Here is a 22,136-nt window from a genome sequence, read left to right on the forward strand (position 1 = left end):
CCTACTTATTTAGTCCAGTGTATTTTACTAGTCAGATGACAGAAAAAGTGTATATATGTAGCACAAGTGTCTATGTTATACATCAAACAATTTAATAAACTAATTTGAGCTGAGAACCACAAAGTTCCTAATAATAATGATAAACTTTCTCACCAAATAAAGGAAATCCTACTTATGTACACAGTATGACATTTTAACAATATACAGAAGAACCTAAATCTGTTCCTCCAAAGAAGATTAAAATGTCTCTTGATTAGCATAATCAGGATGATTCCAACATTCTTGCCAGCTTTGTCTGGCAGGGAGGAATCCATCCATCCTGAGATGGAGCAATGCCCAACACAGATGTTCTGAAGGTCTCATGTTCTCTCAGCTGGTGCAGTTTGTTCTTACATAACTGCTATTTCATTTTGTACAATATTTAGAGAGGAGTAGCCCAACAGCCCTTAGCTTGCCAGATTTCCAGTGACATTTTAAATTACATAATTTTAAGTCAGGAAGGTTTTGTGCCTTTTGTTTTGTTTTGTTTTTTTAATTAGCCTTCAGTCATTACAGTTCCGCTTCTGTTGAGAAATAAATTATTAGCCAGCAGCACTTTAATGAATGCTGACTTATTTAATTACATGTTTGAAAATTAGAAAATGAACACCTTTTAAGTAAAATTCCCTTTTTTCATTCCTTTCTTTCAGGAGTGTTGGCTTGTTGTCTATAGATGTTTGCTTTTCAATTCTCTTTACTCATGACCACAATTACACTGATACAAGATCATTTCTTTAGATTTGTGACCTGTCTCTAGCATAATACTAAGAGACCATACTTGGTGCAAAATGTTTTCCATTAACACATGTTATGTTTCTGCAAAATTACAGCTAGAAATCACACAATTGCTTGACATTTTGAAAAGCAGCTAATTTTACAGTGCAAGAGTTTAGTTATTTAGAATCAAATAAATAAAAATTATTTAAATCTTGACATTATTGTCAAGGGTTTTTTTCATTTTAACATGAAAAACAGAGTTGGGAAAGAAGCAGTAAAAAAAAAAAGCTGATAAGAAGGAATAAAGGGGCATGTCGACACTGTTTCTGGGGTTTATTTATAATCAAACCAAAAAATGTATAATAATCCATTAAACTAGGCACATCAACCAACATGGTACTCTTATTCCTCTTCTAAAAATACAGACAGGCAAAATCAACGTCAGCATTGCTGCATTCCAGATACCCCTCATATTTCAGGATCACCACACTATAGCTGGCTTCCCTTGGAGGAAAACACCAGCACCAGCATATTCTGTGTGCTCTTGAAAAACAATTCAACATAATTACAAGTTTAACTCCAATTACTATGTAATTCCATTGCAAAATCTTCATCCTAAGTACAATCCTTCATCTTTATGATTATCCAAACATACATTACATAGGTGGCACACATTTGCCTCAAAATACCCCTAGCAAGCCAACTTATGGGGAGCACAAACGCTTGTCCCACCCTGCATTCTTTTTTTCTTTTTTCCCCAAATGAGGGGGAAAGAAATTGATGGAGAAAACAAAATAGCACTAGGATATTGCACCATATTCTCATCTTCTCTGGAAGACAAGAATGGAAAACATATTTTACAATATCCTTCCATGTATATTGCCAACTTCTTTTCTCACTTTGGGCTTTAATGACTCATACAGCTCATTATCCTGGTTTTGGCTGGGACAGAGCTCATTTTCTTCCAAGTAGCTGGTATAGTGCTGCGTTTTGGATTCAGTACGAGAACAACGTTGAAGGCACAGTGATGTTTTGGCTGCTGCTGAGTAGCTCTTACCCTCAATCAAGGACTTTGCAGTGTCCCATGCTCTGCCAGTGAGGAGGTGCATGAGGAGCTGGCAGGGGCATGGCCAGGACAGGTGACATGGACTGGTCCAAGGGATATTCCATACCACAGAACACCAAGGCCAGGGTATTAACTGGGGGAGTTGGATGTGAGAGGGCAATCACTGCTGGGGAGTGGGCTGGGCCTGGGCCTGCAGGTGGTGAGCCATTGTACTGGGCATCACATGCCTTTCTTGGGGTTTATTTCTCTCTTTCTTGTTCTTTCTTTCTTTCCCTTATAATCATTATTATATTTCTTTCAATTATTGAACTCTTCTTATTTCAAATCTCAGGTTTTCCCTTTTCTTTCCTCTGCTTCTCCTCCCCATTCCACCAGTAGGGCTGGTCTCCATCAGACCAGAGGATGAAGACCCTGATTTAAGTTTACTGAATCTGACTTCCCATTAAAACAAAAGACAATCAACTGTTTTCACAGGAAGGGCAAGGAAAGAAAGCCAATTTTGAGTAAGTAGAGACAGAAAAATCCAGTGAATGACAAGTCTGACACTCATGCCTCTCCCTTCTGCTTCACTCTTATTTACTTAATGGAATGAATTATATTTAATGCAAAGATGTCTCTATAATTTGTAACTTATTAATTTCCAAGAAAAATACAAACTGGTGAGGATTTCATCACTTACATTGGACAAAGACTCTCTGTAGTTCAGAAATGTGCACAACAGGTGGTTAATTATTTAGTTAATTAATGAAAAAGATCTGATGGATCATTTTGCTTGCTCACAGCATTCTAGCAGTCTCCAACACCCATAACTGTGAGGCCTAGGTATACACTGTCCTACAACAGCAATTCAAAATAGAGCTTTTCTGTCTGAGATTTTTGTCTTGTTTTTTTTTCAATCCAAAGTACTATCTAGTGCATGTTTTATTATTTGCTAGTCACTGGAATTCTTTTTGCAACCTAACAAAACTGTACTCTTACTTGAATTCCACTTAGTATGAAGTGCAATGTTTAATCACTTTCTCTCAATTAAAACCACACTATTTTCTGTTTATCTGAAACACAGCAAAAGTAGTAAGGTAGACACAGATTTGACTGCATACATGCCAATTTTAGCTACCTTCTAAACAAGCTGTGATATGTGCTGAGTAAATCTGCAATATTATTTGCAAAGGGAATAGCCTTGAAACTTGCTTTTCTCTTAGGATGCTTCTTAGCCAGCTCTGGCTTTCCTCCTGCTAATGGAAGAAAGACAGATTCTTCAATATAATTGGGAGAGAAGAGTGAGTGCAAAGCAAAACAACCATATCTCATCAATGTATATCTCCTTTCTATCTTCTAGCACAGTTTTTTAATTTTTGCAAAGCAGTCATGGTTCTATGCTTACCCTCAGTCTCTTCTATTGGCATTGTTCCATTGCCGTTTTCAGCAATCTCAGCACCAACTAACTGACAAAGGAACTTAGCAATACTTTGTGAATAGCACATAGAGTTAGCTTTTTTTTCTTCTTGTAAGACATGTTCATCTTGTACAGAAATTTTTCAATTTTCTCTTTGTAACCTTTTTACTGAAAGATAAGTCTATATAAGTGCAGTTCTGTAGCATATGAATAATATCCAGGTATGTATGCCTACTTCTTTCCTGGGATATGCAAAGTAAACCCTTATTGTGTAACAGAAATGTCAAGGATTTGTTAGCCAGGAGCTTTCTGTCAGCCCTTTCCAGCTTTGGATTGTACTTCATGTCAATGCTTTTAGGCGCTAGCAGCAAGGAAGCCTTTGCTTTTCAAGGTCCTTTTTGACAAATTCTGAAGACAAATAAGCTCTTGCTCTCATGAAGAGCTTCTTGGAGGGAATCATTAGCACAACTGGATAAAACAGAAAAGAGCTATCTATCATTGTACCAGCAACCTTTCTTTTGCCAGAACTATGGTTTGGAACAACTGCCAAGTCACAGCCTGAGTGTTAATTACAATCTCCTCCCTTTGCACCTATCTTAAGATAGCATAAACAGATTAATTTACAGTGTCTGACAGAATTCAAATTTTAGTTGATGATACAAAGCTTTTATTATGATTATTGAATGGTCATGATTAAAAGGCTTGATATTTTGTTAAAAAGCCTCAGGCTACCAGTTCATTTTAATGATGCTAATAAGGTTTAAAAGAAAAAAGGGAGGAAAATAAAATTACATACACAAAAGAAAATAATTCCTTGATGTGTTAGGTTTTTTTTATGAATGAAAACATTATAGGCATGAAAGGGAGTCAATGTTAACACAAATGATAAATGAAGAAGCTGGACCTGACTTTAAAAAGTGCATAGGTTCAGGAGAAGAAAGACCTTTCTTCCTGTGACTCTATCTCACTTCTTTCTGTAAGCTACCTACTTATCCTTTCTCAATAGCCTTTAAACTTCAATTTACACAGTATAAAAATATAGGAGATAGGAAAAAGAGAGGCTGAAAAACTTTTAATCCTATTTTTTTTTTACATTAAATATTATTCTACTGGGGGGAAAAAGTTTTTATGTAATCACTTCATTTAAAATTTCAAGGTAAAGTACTTAACAAAAATAGGAACAGAGAATGTCAAAACAGCAAATAGCATTACTAAGGCACACAGTTATCTGTCTAATACATTTGTATACTTTGCATGTGGATAATCCCAACCACACGTGACTGACTGGAAAACAGAAGCCTCCATATCATACCTGCCATCACCCTCCCTCTTCACCCCTTGTGCTTTTCCTCTCCACTGAAGAAATGAAAATACAATCATGCTTCTCTTTCTTCTCCCCCATTTGTTTCCCAGAAATCCCAAATGACACTTCAGAAGAGTTGCACTTTTTCCTTCCAGATTCGTGTGTGTTCTTGTATTCTGAAGGAAAGTGAGACATGCTTATGTAGGACATGTATGCATGAGGGAAAACAATGAGACAAGAGGAATGCCAAAGTGACCATGTTCTGGAAACACAACCTGAAATTATCTGCCATAATTTGCATGGGTAATTAAGCTTTTATGAGAGCAATTTCCCTGGTTTTGTAATAGAAGATAGCTACAGGCACCATTTCTAATCAAACTGACATATTTTTAAAGATAAATCTTTCTTCATAGCCCACATCTGAACTTCAGCATACTCCATGCAACCTGCAAAGCACTCCTAGAGGTAGGATAACTGAGGTAGCAGTGTTTATAAAGCACGTACACTAAGCCCCCTGGGACAGCCTGGTATGAATGCTCTCACTGCCTCTCCTTGACTGCTCCAGACCATTTTATTTCTTCAAAGCTTTAAGGCCAAGTCTTTCTTATGAAGAGGCAGCATCTCCATCTATAAATCTCCAGGTCTGTGCTCTGGATCTTGTCTCTACACCATTATAGTATCACCAAAGGCAGGAGCACATGGACAGATGCACTTCTTCTGTTTGCTGTCTATCTCTCAGGTAAATTCTAGGCAGAAAGACAGGCACAACATGAAGGATATCTGCTGTGTGCCTGCAGGCTAGCTTCACACACACACACAGATCCAGCCTGATGCACCCAGGTGTACTGGGATCCTGGGCACGTGCTCTGCCACTGCATGCCAGCAGCCTTCCCACAAGGATTCCCAGCACTGCAGAAAGTCTCACACTTACAATGCACGCATCAGCATCAGTACTTGGGGGTCTGCCTCACCCCTGGGATCAACCTGGACCTATTCCCTCCCACTCTCACTTGCAGGGGTTCCTATCCCATCCCCAGACAAACCTGTACTCCAGAGAGCTTCACTTTGTAAGTTCAGCCAGTTTCTGATTGTATGTAGAGTCTAGTTCACTCACCAATCTTATCATTGAAATGATAAAAATCTTACCGGTCTGAAATTTATGATTTCATTTTTAAAAGGTGCTATGACATTGAACCTAACCTAACATTCACATGAATATTTTACAGCTTGAAAAGTTACACTGCTTCAGACATTTTGTCAGGCACTGAAGTAAGACCCACTACCTTCCAAACCGAAGGAAAATTTTCACACTCTACCATGGGCACAGGAAAAAAGATGTTGTAAGTAGCAGCAACTAATCAATTTAAAGAATAATTGCATGTTTTTGTTAAGAATTTTGCTATCTCATTCTTTGGCTGCCTCAGAACATTTGCTTGCTCCAGTGAGTTGTTGACTTTAAAGTACTCAACACTTCCTGCTCTAATCCTGCTTCAGTAGTTTTATGCAAAGAGAGTTAATTAGGAAAGCCAGCAAAAGAGAATTACATCACTATAACAACAGCACTTGGCATTTAGTAGCCTCTTTAGTTTGAAACTCTCAGAAAGATTAATAATTATTATTAAAATAATCCTCACAAACTACTACAAAATAAAAAGGCTTCTCAAAGTCTATGCTTTGCTACAGAGCAAAGCTAGGAGTATTGCTGCACATTCTCAGGTCTGTACTGTGTCTACCAGACTGTCCATCCTTGCCTTTCTTTTTTTGAAGTCACAGAGAGACAGGAACAAGTGGGAAATACAGGTAACCAACAAGAATATTTTTCCCAGATGTCACATCAGGCTGACAGCCACGAGCAAGGATGTAGGCTGCTACCCACTTTCAGAATACAAAGGTACATAAATGTGCTCAGACGTCTCTTCCACATGGAATACATTAGGTTATGTCACATTGCAATCTTGTATGAGCAGCACTGTCTAAGCATCTCCAAAATGCTGACACCCACCTTAGGAAATACCAGTTTCAGGAGACCACTTTGACAATTAAAACACAGTGATTGCAAAAAGCTAAGTGGGCATTTTCCAGTGCAGACCTTTAGACAAGACCAGAGCCTTGGAATCACACTCTGCTTTTAAATTTCATGGCCAGGTAAACATTTTCAGCCCGAACTCAGTCCTTTGTGAATCCCTTGTGTACACCCCTGCTATTAGTCAATACTGCTTGTGCAGAAGGGAAAAAAAACCTCAACCTAAAACAAACAACAAGCCATATTAAAACCTGAAAAGCAGAACTCTGCTCTGGAAAATCTTTTTTCCTTTTCCTTCAAAGCCCCCACCTTTCAGTCTTTACATATGGCTAAAAGACAACAGTTGTTTGAAATATGAAAGCTCTCCAGGTAGAGAGGTGACAACACAAGGCTAAATGCAATAGGACTAAAAGCTTTTCTTCTTTTGAGATTGCTGTGTAGGAAAAGAACCAAGGATTTGTTGAAAAAGCAAACTGGTAAAGAAAAACACAAAAAGAGTGAGAGAATGCTGATCTCCCCCATAAAAGGCCAAATGGAAAATTAAGACCTTAGAAGCGAACTCACACTTAAAATAGAAAACATTGCTATATCCATTTTTACATTATGTATTAGCTAGCCTTTAGGTGATGGCCAGAAAAGTCAAAACCTCCCCTTTGTTCACAGTTTCAATATGATTCCTCTCATTCTGTATCACTCCCTCAGTTTAGTAGCCTGAGGTCAGGCTCCAATTTGCCAAACTGCACATTATTAACCCTGTGATGTATTTACTTCTTTCTTCTCAGCAAAATATTTCAACCCACACCTTGCAGAGAATATATAATGTATTACAGTCTGCCTCATGAGCTACATACTTGGTCAATAAATAAAATATAGAACATTCATAAAGAACTTACACCTATAAAACTGAATATACAACATATGATTTTATCATATTCAGCTGTACATCTAAGAGTTGTTAGTTTTCCTCCATGTTGCTGTGCAGCAACATATACAGCCAGAGTTTTCACAGTTTCCTCAGGGATGAAACACAAGAATCTGCCTTGTCAGTATGGCCCACAAAAAAGGCTATCAGAATTTAACTTTTTATGCTACCTTTTGTACGATGACTCTTATTCACAGTGGAAGTGACAGGTTTCGTGCTCTGCAACAGTTCCACAGTAGGAAAAACTGTTGCTTCTCCCTTCTGAAGTACTCCTTATTAAGGGTATCACAACTGCCTTGCCACCCTGTCCAACTCAGGGGTTAAACAAAACAGGTCCTTTCTGGGCCTTCTACTGTCTAATCATCCAAATTAAACACCCTTTAATGAAAATGAATAAGAAAAATCAGGGTTTTTTTGTTATTGTTGGCTTAATTATTAGTCATGGAGCCTGCAAATTGGCAATGTCAAAGCTTTTGCTGACTGCTAATTCTCTTAGGTGATGTATATTGTACAAATAAAACAGATACATTAAAATGCCAACATTATATACAGCACGACACTTTCCACTCTCCCTAAAATGATTTACCATAGTCATGTTCATACTCATTCAGCCTCCTGTACCATAATTTATTGGGAAACTGTTCCTTAATTGCTGGTCTGACTTTGACAAGAATTATATGATGAGAAGGTTTCAATCATTAACCATCCTGAAATATCCAGTGTTATCCTCACATATGACAATAAAAGCTACATTGGCACTTCATCCAGTCACATCATTTTCCATATTCATTTATATTACCAGTTTAGTGCTTTTCCACTAGCTGCTCTGAAGAGTCCAAGGAGGCAGCAAGATAAAGTTTTAAAGCTTTTCAAAGTAAAATCCAATGGCTCCTGAACCAAAATCCCCTACCCCCTAGTTATCACTGTGTTTGGGCAAAAGGGCAATGAAAACCAATATATATATAAACCAACATATATAAAAACAATACTAGTAAGGAAAGAAATTTATTTGAAAGACAGTTGTTACAGTGGATGGTGGGATGAAATGGATGTTTTACGGTGTCTACATGCAGAGAGGAAGTGTGCATGCTCCTTTCCCTGGGTACAGCACCACTGCAGTCCATGCTGCATTGCATGCTGCAGCTCCGTTTCTTTCTGCAGAAGAAATTGCTCACCCATTCATTCTCCTGCTTTAACACTGAGAGAACTGAGGCAAAAAAACAAATGCCTCGGAGTAGCCTTTCCAGCCCACATTTACATGCCTAAGTACTCATTAAGCAGCATCACACTTTATGGGATCCTCTGGATGCATCACACCATCAACATTTACAGCATTATTTTAAAATCATGCTTCACGTTTCCATGATCAAATATGGACTTAAAGTTAAGCATCCATTTCATTATGATGACAGGTATACCTTGCTCTGTACTGTTGCTATGGTAACAGATGTGGTAGCCATCAGATTTATGGTAAAATGTATTCACAAGAGATTTTTGGTTTGGCTTCTTTTTTCTTCCTAGTTGCATGGTTGTGTCAAACTAATTACAAAGAAGGCTCAGAGAATATGCTCTTAGCTGAGACCAGCAGCTCCTGCTAGTCTTGCATTTACCTTCTTTGGGCTTAAATATGGGAGATAAAATACACAGATGCTTTAAACAAATTATATCAAAATTCTTACTCCAGATGGAACTAATGAAAAATTAAAAGGTTATATCCTAACCAAGACTTAATTAACTAACTACAGCTATCCAAAGTCCTGTACACTGTGAATGGGAAAATATTTATCACCTGTGAGAAAATACTTTTTGGACCTACTTAAGCAATGGAAAATATCAAAAAATTGCACATACATTTCCTGCCTGTTATTGAGCATACATCAGAATTCTTCTCCTGATTTAATATTTAAAAAGTACCTTGTAGTGAGACTATTTACATTCAAACCTGTAAATTTTACAGTTTTTCATTAAAAACTCTTGAGTTTCAAAATTTTCTTAAGAGGTAAGGGAAGAAACTTCCTCAGCAGCAGCTGAGAAAATAGTATCAGAGCTGCCATACAAGTAGCTGGGAAAATATTCCTAAGCCAATGATTTTTATTTGAATTTTTTAAAATTATTTGCCTCTTGCATGGATGACACTTTTAAAATATGTTTCTGTTCTAAACCAATTTTTCTGTATTAACCTTTGCATTTGTAAAATATATGTTGTAAGAACTTATCTGAAATCAAATAGACAGTTCTGATATTTTCTGAAGTGCTCCCACCAATCACGTGGCCACACTGTACACCCAGCCCCCAAAAAAACCCCACAGGAAAGCTCAGGTCATGAGGGGAATTAATACAGTCTTCATCTCAAAGAGATCCTGGAGAATTGTATCAACACAAACAAGAGTCTCTTAAAAATGAAAGTTTAACATAACTGGATTAGTACTCTATGAGGTAGTACAATCAGTGTTAATTTGTAGTGAAACAAATAATATTTAAACTGTTAGGTGCTTACAGAAAGGATTAACAATATCATATTTAAACTGAATTACCACTTTCTAAAACAATAATGTATTGCTGTTGTTGGATTTACAAAAAGAGATATTCACAGATGACACAGAACGACTTCAAGCAACTGTAGGCTCATGCTGCCAAAGAAATCACTTCCCAAAAGACTCCAGAGCATGTTTTCTACTTGTCCATGAGATTATATACTTCCTGTTCCAATGCTGTACACTAGTGCCCATGCTGCTTCTAAATCTTTTTCAAGCCACGTTAGGAAATGGGAAAAGTAAATTCAAAAACCCAACAATTGTTGGCTGTAGTGCTATCATCCAATGTTATAAGCAAGCAAATCTAGAGCTAACAAAAACAGCCACATTACAGGAATAAATCTATCATCCCACCAGATGGTATCAACAACTGGAGTATTTCCTTACCTGCCTCCTGTCTCTCTGAGACGATGATGAGGAGGAGGCACTTCTATGTGATGGAGTGGATGTTTTGTGAGCTGGAGATATACTCTTCTCCTCTGAACTCATCTTTGCAGCAGACTTGTATTAATGATCTTGTGCTCTTATCACTCATGGACAAAAATGCAGGGGATAGTCTTCTGCATCCTTCTGTTTCACAGTTTATGGACAGCCAAAGACAGTCTCAGCTGAACTCCACCTTAATAACGAAAAATGGGAGAGAAAGAGTGGATGAATTTATCCTCGCTCCAAAGTAGCTCTGCAGCAAAGAAATCTGTTAACTATTTAATCCAACACATCTCTCAGTCTTTTACTCCCCTTCCCAACAACTACCCAGCACAAATACAAATGCATTGTTCTGCATTCTCACAGAAGAGAATGCAGAAGTGGTATTATTTAAAAATAACAACCAGAAGTGGTTAAAGTGGTATTATTTAAAAAAACCCTAAGGAAGGGCTTAAGTAATTTACAGCAATTCTCAGGCAAAGTTTACAAGCCCTTGATAAGGGGGTATTATCCTGCATAACATCATGACATAATCAAGTAACTCCTCAGGACTTCCCTGCCCTATAGCACAGATACCACTGAACACCCCATTATAATCAGTACCTTGTAAAAATCCTGCAGTTTGATCAAGAACTCTGCAAGTATTTTAAAAAGCAGGTGCCTCTCTCAAAGGTGTGCCCTCACCTGCAGGATCAAAGGCTTCACTGAGGCAGGGGGAGTGTGTAGCTGGGGGTCCTTTGGCTGTGGCCAGGGCTCACCCACCCCAGTGCAGGGGTGTTCCCTTCCCTGTTTACTCAGCCACTGCTGGGTACACCACTGCTTTACAAATAGCAGGAAACTTCTCTCACTTCTCTCCACCCAAAGCTTTCATTTCCACCCAGAAAGAGAAAAACAGATACTTAGAGCAGCACAGAGGATATTTGTGTCAATAAATAGTCAAACAGTTCCTGTCAAACTCTATCAAAATGCTGCAAGTACACCATGACAGTTCAGGAATGGAGCTACCCTTCTCCACGTTTAACAGATCACTGTGATCTTGCTTCAGCTGACTGATACAGAGTCTGATCTTCCATTAACCTTGGATAAAACTGTGTCCCTGAATGAGATGTTAGCTTCAGGCAGATGACATATCTTCTCCACTGCCCTCCTAATTTTGAAATAGTGCCCTTCCACATTCACTGTGCTGACAGCACACCAAAGGTCAGCACAGCACAGCTAGCTGCAGATGGGTGTGGAGAAAGGTGCTGCCCTGCACCATGTTAAATCAGATCAGGACAAACATACATTAACACTCAGACATCACTGCACACTCAAAAAATTATGTCATATTGAAGACAAAGCTCTAGCTTCTCCAGACATAAGAGATAACCATGGAAGAATATCATCCTGAGCCCAGATACCCACACAGAGGCAGCTAAATAATGATTTACATACTGCCACCAGCTTCTGAATACTGCACCCTAAGAAAAATGCTCCTGCTGGAGCCAAGATCTGTGATTACTCAAAACCTTTTCTGTTTGCTGTACTAAGGGAGAGTAGAATGACTTCAGTTTATTTGCTACCAGTACTTTTGCAAGTATGAATATCATCCATATCTTATGAATGAGTTTCAATCTCCATCAAGGAGTCTCCCATAGAATTACAAACCCACATATTATCCACAGAGGCCACACAGCATCCCAGTGATGACATGAGTGGGAGGACATGGCTGTTCCCACAGCAAAGGCTGCCCACATTCCCTGAACATCTTGGTGAATTCTGTGTTCTTTCCAGGATGACAAGTTCTTGCTACAAGAAGCCTAAGAAGATTGGTTATGCTGGAGCTGCCAACGCCAGCTACAAGACTAGAGGTTGCAGGAAGAAAGAAACAAGACACACAGCACATTTGTTTCAGAACTTCAGAGAGAAAACCTAATGAAGATGAATCCAAAGAAAGGCTTTTCCTTTTATCCTAGCATACCAAGGGACTGCTGGTCTAGTTTAACAGCATTTTCATATCCTACAAATGCATTGGGGAAATTTCAGTCAAAGAGGTGTACCAACAGGGATATCTCAAGGTCTATGCAACTTTCATTTAAATCAAAAATGAAATTACAAAAATTAGAACAAAAATATAATCCTAGTTCACAGAGCTGGGCAGAACACTTGAGGTATTTAATAGGAAATCTAAAGTCATTCACCTCACTATGAGGTCATTGAATTTTTTTTAGCAGAGTAGCCTTCGGGCAAATAAAAATCAAACCCTTTTTAAAACATCTGATCTTCACTCAGTTGACTCAAGTGGAAAAATTTATATTTAGTAATAGCACAGAAGGACAGTGGTCTGGCACTTCAAGTGTGTTCTGAAAGCTCTTGAAGCAGTAAATGCTGTTGTAAGAAGCAACCACAATGCTAGCAAGCAGTACACAAGAAAAACTGTTCTGTAAATAGCTGCCAAGTTTGGGATTCTGTCAAGTATGGACTTTTTCTTTTGAAAGGTATTAAATAAAAGTAGTGGCTTACACCTGAGCCGAGCTCCACAATGGTTCTGTTGTGCTCTCCAAGCACTAAGAGCTGAACCTAACCAGCAACTTGTTCAAACCACACTGACTTGTGACCACAACAAAACAAAAAAAAACCCACCAAAAATACTAAACCACCCCCCTTCACAAGAAAAGAAGCAAACATTTCTTCTTGCCCTATTTCACAGCAAAAATAGCTTCACTACTAAACCACTATTACTTATACATAGAAGTTTCTGATTAAGAAACAGTGCAGTTCAGGGTTAAAAATCAAAAAAAGACAACTGGAATATTTGAGAAAACATGACTTGTAAGCGCAGCAAAAAAAAATTATGCAAATTAGCAAAACTTAGAACAGAGCTCTTTCTTACTGTTCTTGAACACTGAATTTGGACTCTTTCTATATTGCTAAGGGTCTATCTTCCAATTTTTGCTAAATTTGAGCAATAGATCTTTTTTAGAGCATGTTAGAAGGAATAAATCTAGTGGAACTGACATAAAGAGATGCCAGTCTCTCTGTAACTATGATTGAAGCAAACAATTAGAAATCTAATTTTTGGCTAAGAAATTGAATTTCCCAAAATGAAAATGATGCTTTTGAAACATTTTTAACAGGCTTTTTCCATCAGTCACTGGCAATTTTGCTGTTGATTTTAATGGGAACAGAAGCCCTGAACATGGTAGTATGTTTCTAGAGAGCAACAGAAAATCTTAAAACACATTCAAAAACTATGATGATGGGTTTTGGGTGAGTGGGTATGACCTCCTCCTGGTAATCATACATTTGTTCTGATACTGTTTCCTGACAAATAAAAGGCAAATTTTATTATCCCTTTACTTCACAGCAACTATATCCTCTACATGGAAGTACTTTAATCAATGTCATTGGAAATCAATCAGAAAAAGAATAATGATATAGGCAAGGGTAACAGCAGTGGCTGTTGGTTATTAATTGCTGCATATCCAAGTAACATCAACTTGTAGGCTGCATTTTGCACACAGCAATTAAATCACCCATGAGCTGCTCAGAACCACCTGTCAGTTCAGGACCATGGTGGATTCAGCCCAGAAGATGTGACAGGGCATTGGCCTGCTTGAAAGTTGCTTTGCCATGAGTTCCCAAGGCAGGGATCATTCACTGCTGCCAGCATACAAGAAGAGACAGACAGCCTGGAATGCAAACACCAGACACTACAGAGAGATTTTGGCCATTCAGAAGTTTCAGTGGCCCAGCTGAGAGTTTTGTCCTCAACTTCCTTTTGTTGGTATCTCAACTATTTTGAATTTAAAACATGGTAATTATCTACTGGTTCTGCAGTACATTGTTTTTTAAAGTTCTTTACTTATTTGTTATGTAAGGTGATGGGAGTCAAAAAGCTACAGATTCCCCATTCTTCATCCTTTCTCTACTTCAACTAAGATCTGAATATTTTTTCCTATACAGTTTTTTTTTAATCTCATTTATTCTCAGTTCATTAGTGGTGTGGTTTGAGACTTCTCCCCCCACCCTCTGGCGTCTTAAATCAAGCACTAAACAGATCTAAAAAAACCTTCATTCTTCTTTTCTGTCCTCTAAGGGTTACTGTCTTTTTCTGTCTAAATAAACAAAGGAAAATGACACTTTATTTTTCATATTGGAAACCACTAATTTTTACACTAGAAATATTTTGCTTACCCTGAAGTCCTGCTGTCTATCATATGAAACAAAATTATTTCAAATGCATTAAAATAATGACCAATTCACTACCAAGCTGTGTAGTGTGATTATTTTTATATTAATATTACTAAATAGCTTGAAAGACAAGGGAGCACTGAGACCTGCTTAGCGATTTCTCATCGCCTTTTGTCTTGGGTTACAATGCTTGATTTACATCTTTTAAAAGTATTTCCTGGAATTTTGTATACTGAACTGCTCAGTAGTGTCAAAATACTGAAGGAGACAATGAATCTCTGTATAAAAATTCATTACTAGTCATTTTCTTCAATGAACAAACGACATTGGATCTGAGGTTGCATAGATTGTCATTATTTGAAATTTCATTTTAAAATTGAGTATTTTTTCCCTACGTGCTAAAACTTAAAAAACAAAAGGGAGAGGGGGAGTAATGAAATGGAGAAAGGTTATTTTTACTGGGGAGAAAAAAAATTTTTTTGAATGACATGAGACAGTGCACCAGGGAGTACACTGGGCAAAGACTTGGAAACACAAGCTGTATAAACTGCACAAAATAATTGGGTGGCACAGAGTAGAAAAGCAGGATGGGGAATTGAGTATAAGCAAATTAAAGGCAGGAATATTTGGCTATCATGCTTCACAAGCCATCGCTGTATGGCAAGTCCAGTGACACCGAATAGGAAATCTCTGTCCTGTCCCATAATCTAAAAATGTTCCACCAAGCCTGGACCACTGCATCAACTGCCAAGTGGTTTGTGAAAAGCTATTAGCAGAAATGATGAAAAAGTACAGATACATAAATTGTATCAATCCAGAGTGCTAAATAAATGCATGTCATATAAAAGATAAATTAAAGTTTTCAATCTGTAACTCAAAATGAAGTCTGGACTCAAATAACAGACTTCTGTGATTAATGTTATGTTGCTCCTCACTCTGATTGAGTCTTTTCTGCAAGAGTGCCCAGAATACTTCAGTGTTTAATATCTCTTGTGGTAGTAGAGTAATTTGAGAAGACAATTTAGAGTGCAGAGATGAATCTTTAGACATAAATGAGACATAAGTATGCAACTGTCACTGGCATTCATTCAAGGAAAACATTCAAACTATCAGGGGCTGCTTTTCACTTGGGAAGGAAGAGGTTTTCTCTGGTGCTGTGTAACACAGTCTTTCAATATTCGAGCACTCACTGAAGGCCAACCTTTGTTCTCACACAATGAGCAATATGCAACTGCCTCTTTCCCTCTTCACTGCTGACCTTCCATGCAGGAAAATCATAACCTGCCCTTGTTACAGTACATTAATGCTGCAAACACAAAAATATAATGGAAATAAAACTTCTCAATGCAGTAGCAATGATGTGATGATTTAACGGACTACTTGTGGGAAATAAGCAGTTTGTTGTTTTTCTTTTTTAACAACAAGAGAACCAATCCCTTTACATACACTATTTGAGAATCAGCCACATTACTTAGCAAAGTATTAACTTCTTAAGAAAAGGTTTTAATCAATTCATTTTAAGTTTTGTTTGCAGACCTCTGAGCAGTGAATTTTAAATAACTGATTAAAGATAGCAAAACAACACTCGATCTAAGGGAGACACTCATGATTTATTTTGAGGTCCAATATTTATAAGTTGGAATAAATTAGGTGTTGTAGGAAAAATGGGAAATCTAGATAGTACTAAATGATTTTTAATGTAGAAGATATTAGAATTCATATGACTGTATTACCATTGCTCTTTTCAGGTATTCTTATGAACCGCCTACTGAAGGTTTGGATAAAAAATGTACATGTCTAATCTCAGGCATTCATAACAACATTGGCATATGCAAAGTCTCAATCTGATATTCTACACAGCAATGCATACAGTGCCTAAATACTGCCACAAATCATTCTCTATCCTTTATTCAAGAGGCTCTAGATCCTGCCTGTTAGCTAGGAAATGAGTCCCATGCAGCATTACCCTGGAAAGGAGCTCTGATATAGACCAAACTCCTGCACTTAGCACAATTTTCAATTTCCATGATCACAGAATCATTTAAGTTGGAAATATCTTTAAGATCATGTCTAAAGACCTTTAACCGCATGCAATGCTACAGGCTTGGAAAAAAGCATCTGGAAGGGCCTGGAGGTGTTGGTCAACAGCAGCTGAACATGAGCCAGGGTGTGCCCAGGTGGCCAAGAAGGCCAGTGGCATCCTGGCCTGGATCAGGAGTGGCCAGCACGACCAGGGCAGTGATTGTCCCCCTGTACTCAGCACTGGTAAGGCCACACCTCGAATCCTGTCTCCGGTTCTGGGTCTCTCACTAAAAGAAGGACATGGAGGCTGTCCCAAGAAGCAGCCCAGTCACCATCCCTGAAGGTATTTAAAAGACATGTAGCTGCAGTACTTGGTGACATGGTTTAGTGACAAACCTGGTAGTATTAAGTTGTGTTTTCATTCTATGATCTTACAGGTCTTTTCCAAATGTAATGATGGAAATGGCAAATGATGGTGACCAAACAGTCAGCAGCAGGGCTGATGGTCTGCCTGAGATCACGGTGTGATCAGCAGTGCCTCCGCTGCAGGGTGATCAAGGCACACTCTCAGCCTTTCTCCTACAGTCACCTCACTGCTGGCCTTCAGCACAGCTCTGCTATCTCGTGCTTGCTTACAAGGCTTGCTGTGTGCTTGGATGTGGGCACTCATCTCCTTCACCTCATTGACTGCTCTGTTTGCTAATTTAGCTAAATATATAACCAGACGTACACAGTAGCAATGCAACCACTAAACTCAACTGGTAACAAACTCAGGGGTTTTTATGTCTTATTTCATATGGTGACAGACAAGAACAGCACTTACCTATTTTACACATGCAGTTTCCTGCAAACTCTTTCAAGACTAAATAGATAATTGGCTAAAACACAATGTTTATATCAATAAGAGCAAAGTCTAAAGTACCACTATTCTTAATTAGGATACCACTTCTCCTTGACTGATTGATAGTTAGCAACGCAGTGAAAGTAAGGGAATAAAGAAAGGTTTTCATAGATGTCATCTTTTACAGCCCTACATTTCACAACCTCCCATGACAAGCATTTGTTGGAAGAATTATGAAGGAAATTAAAATAAATTAACATGGTGTTTCCCAGATGAGCAACCAAGTGCATTAAATGCAGTGGTTTTTTAAGTCCTTAGGCTTTGGTTTGGTGCTCAGATTACAGGGTGGTTTTGATTTTGTGGTTTTGGGGTGTTTTGGTTTGTTTGTTTTTTGAGGGGGACAGTGTGCAGGTAAGGAAATCTTGCAGGTTTTTAGCTTTTAAGGTCTTCTTCTGTATGTTATCCTACATCATACAGAGCATATTCCACAGGAGACAGCTGTACCAGCAAAGATTCAGAAACTCTTATTTCACATCATCCTTAACAGAAGGCTGTGTGCCCCAACACTTGGTATAATTTCTTTAACTCTGAGTTATGATTTTTTTCCCTGAGTGGCTAGCCAAAGCATGTCTCAATAATATAAAAACTATAACAATATTAAGAAAATTACTTGCATGGGCATGTATCTCTGTAAAAGACACAACTGTGACAGACTTCATCAAATAGATGAGGTCAAAAACCAGATAATCAGATTCAGACAAGAAGAGGACAGCACAACATCTGTCTTTTCTATTTTCTGCTTGCCTACACGATTAAGCAGAGTTTCCTGCCCTTCCAGGGGCCCCGAAGCATTCATGGCAATTAGTTGAGCCCCAGTATGTCCAAACCTCCGGTTTAGAGGACAAGTTCAAAACAAACCCTCAACCCATTTGCAGCCTCTGAGGAGTACCTCAGCAGCTGATGTGATCCTAGGATTTTCATTTTGTTGTTCCTCAGGCTGTTGCAGTAATGGAGTACTATTGATCAGTATGGCACAGAAATGTTTTGCATAGCACAGAGTCAGCATTATCAGCCTCTGTCACGTGCATTTGGAACAGACTGCTGAGAGCAGAGGGTTCAGTGCTACACAGATTCACAAATACACACAAATAAACACAAATGTACAATCTATGCCAGCTAAACATTAAACAGGAAAAACTAACTGGTGGATGTTATCAGCGTTTCTGGACTAACCTACATCTAGGACATATTTTTAAAAAGAAAAACCAAAGAAGAAGAATGCAGTACATGCTATAATATCCCTTTTTTAAAACTGAAAATACTGATGGAGAATTTTTCATTTCCATCCAGAATTTTTCAGAGAATTTTTCAATTAAAAAAAATTAATCAAAACTCAGTAAGTGCTTTAAAGAATAAAACATTTTCATGCATCTTTTTTTTTCCTATTGGAAAAACCCTCACAATTTTCAACAAACTCTTAAAAAATAAAAATCAGAAATCCTTTTTTTCCTTATTTTACTAATTATTTCTTTCTTCACCACTCAGCAACATAGACAAAAAAAATAGGTTAGAACTCTCAAGACACTTCAGCAGGTTTTTAATAAAATTTCAACTGAACAGCAATCTAAGCAGAGAAACTAATTTCCCTTATAAAAGACCTAAAAAATATTTTCACAAAAATTGTACTAATCTTTCAGAGCACAGGAGGCTAAAAGTTTCTTGTGACCCTTGAAATCCATATTGTCTGGCTTCATTTTTCTGCCCTTCATTTATTAAGTTATCTATTATTTCTCTGCATGTTTTATTTCTACTACCACAAAAACATTACATTTTTTCTGAATGTTTCAAAACTACCAGTAAAAATTCGATTCAGAGCAAATTAAGAGCTTCCTATTTTACTGATCTTGAACATTAACATCAAATGTTGGTAGGATGGATTTAAAAAAAATCAGTCCTGTCTCAATATAAACACAATGTTTTTATGGGAAGGAATAAAAGGCTAGAATTGATGGATTTTGATCAGGTCATAGGGAACAGAGAGAGGAGACACAAAACCAGCAGATTAGTCAGAGCTTCACCAACCAAGGTTTTTGGGGTGCTACGTGGAAGGTCACATCCAGGATCAAAAATCAGAATGCAGTTTTATTCCTAGAAGTAATTAGCTTGACAAATAATAAGGAGATCACAGCTGCACGGGATAATGTGGTTAATGGCTTATAGGTAATCTGGGAATATTGAGAAGGAATAGGGAGGCTGTATTGCCTCTGTGACTGCTACTAAATCACTGCATCCAGTTCTGCTGTCAGCATTTCAAAGACATTCATAAATGGGTTCTAGAGAGAACCATAAGCATGACCACAAGATTGAAAAACATCACTACTAATAAAAGATTTATAGAGGTCAATCTATTTAGTTTGTCAAATAGAAGATTGAAGTGTCACTGGATGACAATCTATAGCCCACTATATGGGGGGAAGGAATTTATTGTTAGAATTCCTCTCAAAGGTATAGCAAAATCTTAGGGGGAAAAAAGGGAGATAAACATATGCAGGTTAGAAAGAAAGCACAGATTTATAATGGTGAAGATAATTAATACTGATAAAATAGACTGAGGCTTACAATGGGTATTTGTGTAGAGGTATGAGAAGACATTTTCAGATCCAGACCACAATTTTCAAGGTCTGGGGTTTTTTTTAAACATATTCCAAAGCTCAGTCATCACTGCTGATTTGGAAGAAGGAATTCATTTTGGGCAACCTAATGACCCATTCCATGGTGAGAGTTCAGGTTAGACTGTAATGCAGCCTCTCCCTTTCCACAACTGAAACCAACCAACCCAGAAAAAACCAAAGCAACACAGAAAAAGAGCGATAAAATAAAAGTAATTTTTTTTTCTTAATTGTACCTCTGGTGCAGCCCAATTAACTTTCCACTTAAGGTTTTCCAATTTTATCCTCATCTGTCACTAGGCATTTATTAAGTCTGATCTTTTGTCTGGAACAATGTTAAATGTTCTTCAAGTGTAGAGAAAGAGACATTCTGAAAAAATTATATTTGTTTTTCTTACTGACACATGTCTAAAACCTAACTTTTCATGGAAGAGCAGGAGCACATCACAAAGTAATTCTTTTTATCTCATTACTACACAAATTTCTCTGTGCCTCACTCAGAGATCTTTTCATTAGAAAGTCAGAAAAGAAAAGTAGAGAATTAATGCTAATGGCAAAAAAATACCAAAAATGTCTTGAACACTTGACAAATACATTAGGAATCACAGACATGGCTGAAAAGAGCCTGAGATGGAATAATCACTTTTGAAGTTCCTGCAAAATCTAAGACACATTGACTGAAATTAAACTGAAAATAAAAACAGGCAGTTGCTCAAAAGTAGTTTCCTGACAGAGCAAATTAGTGACAAAAAAACCCCACAACAACAAAAACCCCCCTTTTCTGCTAATGCCCAGCTGGTTATGCCTTGACTCCCTTCCATGATGGAAACACATGATATTGCCTATCCTCATGCTAAGTCCTGCACACATGAATTGCTAGTATGCTTAATTCTTCCTACCTTTGGAATACTAATGAATCAACATTCAGCTTCACTGACCAAAACCACAGCATACTCAAAAGTAACATTTATTTGTCATAGAAGAAACTCTCTCCTTCTAACATTGCTAATAATTTCAGCTGAAATCACACCACACTGATTTGCTTTTGCCTGTGCACAAAGCATGATCTAATCTGAGGACAGCAATGCCCTAAGGCACCTGGCACAGAAGGAAATTACTGAGTAGTTCTAGAATATTCTCATCATTGAAAAGTTGCATGTTTTCCATCAGGCATTCATTTCCCAAACATATGAAAGACAGAAAATGACTGCTAATATGTATTGATTTTTATACATACACAGATTATAAAACCAGAAAAGAATAATGGAGTCATATAACATAAAAAAGACCAAAGGAATTTTCCAGCCTAGCTCCTGTTTGAAATAAACCATACAACATAGCAAATCATCCAGCTCCAATGCAAAAGCTTTCAGTGCTGTAAACCAACCACAAATCCAAAAAAATCTTGCAAAAATTAATTTTCCTGCATTATTAAGAATGTGAAAATTATTTCTCCTTTAAATATGTCTACACTCAAGTCTTAGTCAAGAGTCTTTGTCAAACTTTTGCCTACTACACAGAAGAGCTCTCTACAAATGCAAAATTTGCTAGTGCACCAATACACTGTTTTCACAACACTTCAGTCACCTAACTTCAGTTTTCTCAGGTTTCTAAAAGATTTTTAATAAGCTTGACTAAGTTTAAAGAAAAACTGGCATAACTGAAGAATTGACAAATATTTTATAGTGAGATGTGCAGAAAGGCTTGTATTTAGTAAATTAAGAGAAGGGCTGAAAGCTTGCTTGAGCCCAGTGGTACCTGCCCTAGTTCCCAGAGCAGTCCTTGTTTATACAACCTAGGCATCAACATGATGATTAATCATACTGGACACAGTAGCAAACATGTTGTGCTTCAAGAGGATATTGGACAAAAAGTACCAAAATCTTTGGCCACAATTAACAGTTACACATCCATAAATTAGCAAACATGCCAACTGGCAAAGAACCATCCTTCCCTCTTAACATCAAACACTGCCGTTCTCTTTGAGCATTACCCTACTTGCACT

General features: G+C 37.7%; 1 protein-coding gene across 4 annotated transcripts in view; it reads right to left on the reverse strand.

Moving 5' to 3' along the window:
• OSBPL6 (oxysterol binding protein like 6) overlaps nt 1–22,136 on the reverse strand; it is a 97,112-nt gene that overhangs the window by 45,406 nt on the left and 29,570 nt on the right. For all 4 annotated transcript variants that reach the window (XM_054515444.1, XM_036386310.1, XM_036386309.1 and 1 more), the window contains exon 2: nt 10,388–10,619. In XM_054515444.1, the coding sequence (XP_054371419.1) occupies nt 10,388–10,489 (102 nt within the window). In that variant the 5' untranslated portion in view covers nt 10,490–10,619. The remainder of the gene's footprint in view (nt 1–10,387; nt 10,620–22,136) is intronic.

Source organism: Molothrus ater, chromosome 7 (genome assembly GCF_012460135.2).
Source record: "Molothrus ater isolate BHLD 08-10-18 breed brown headed cowbird chromosome 7, BPBGC_Mater_1.1, whole genome shotgun sequence".
NCBI lineage: Eukaryota > Metazoa > Chordata > Aves > Passeriformes > Icteridae > Molothrus > Molothrus ater.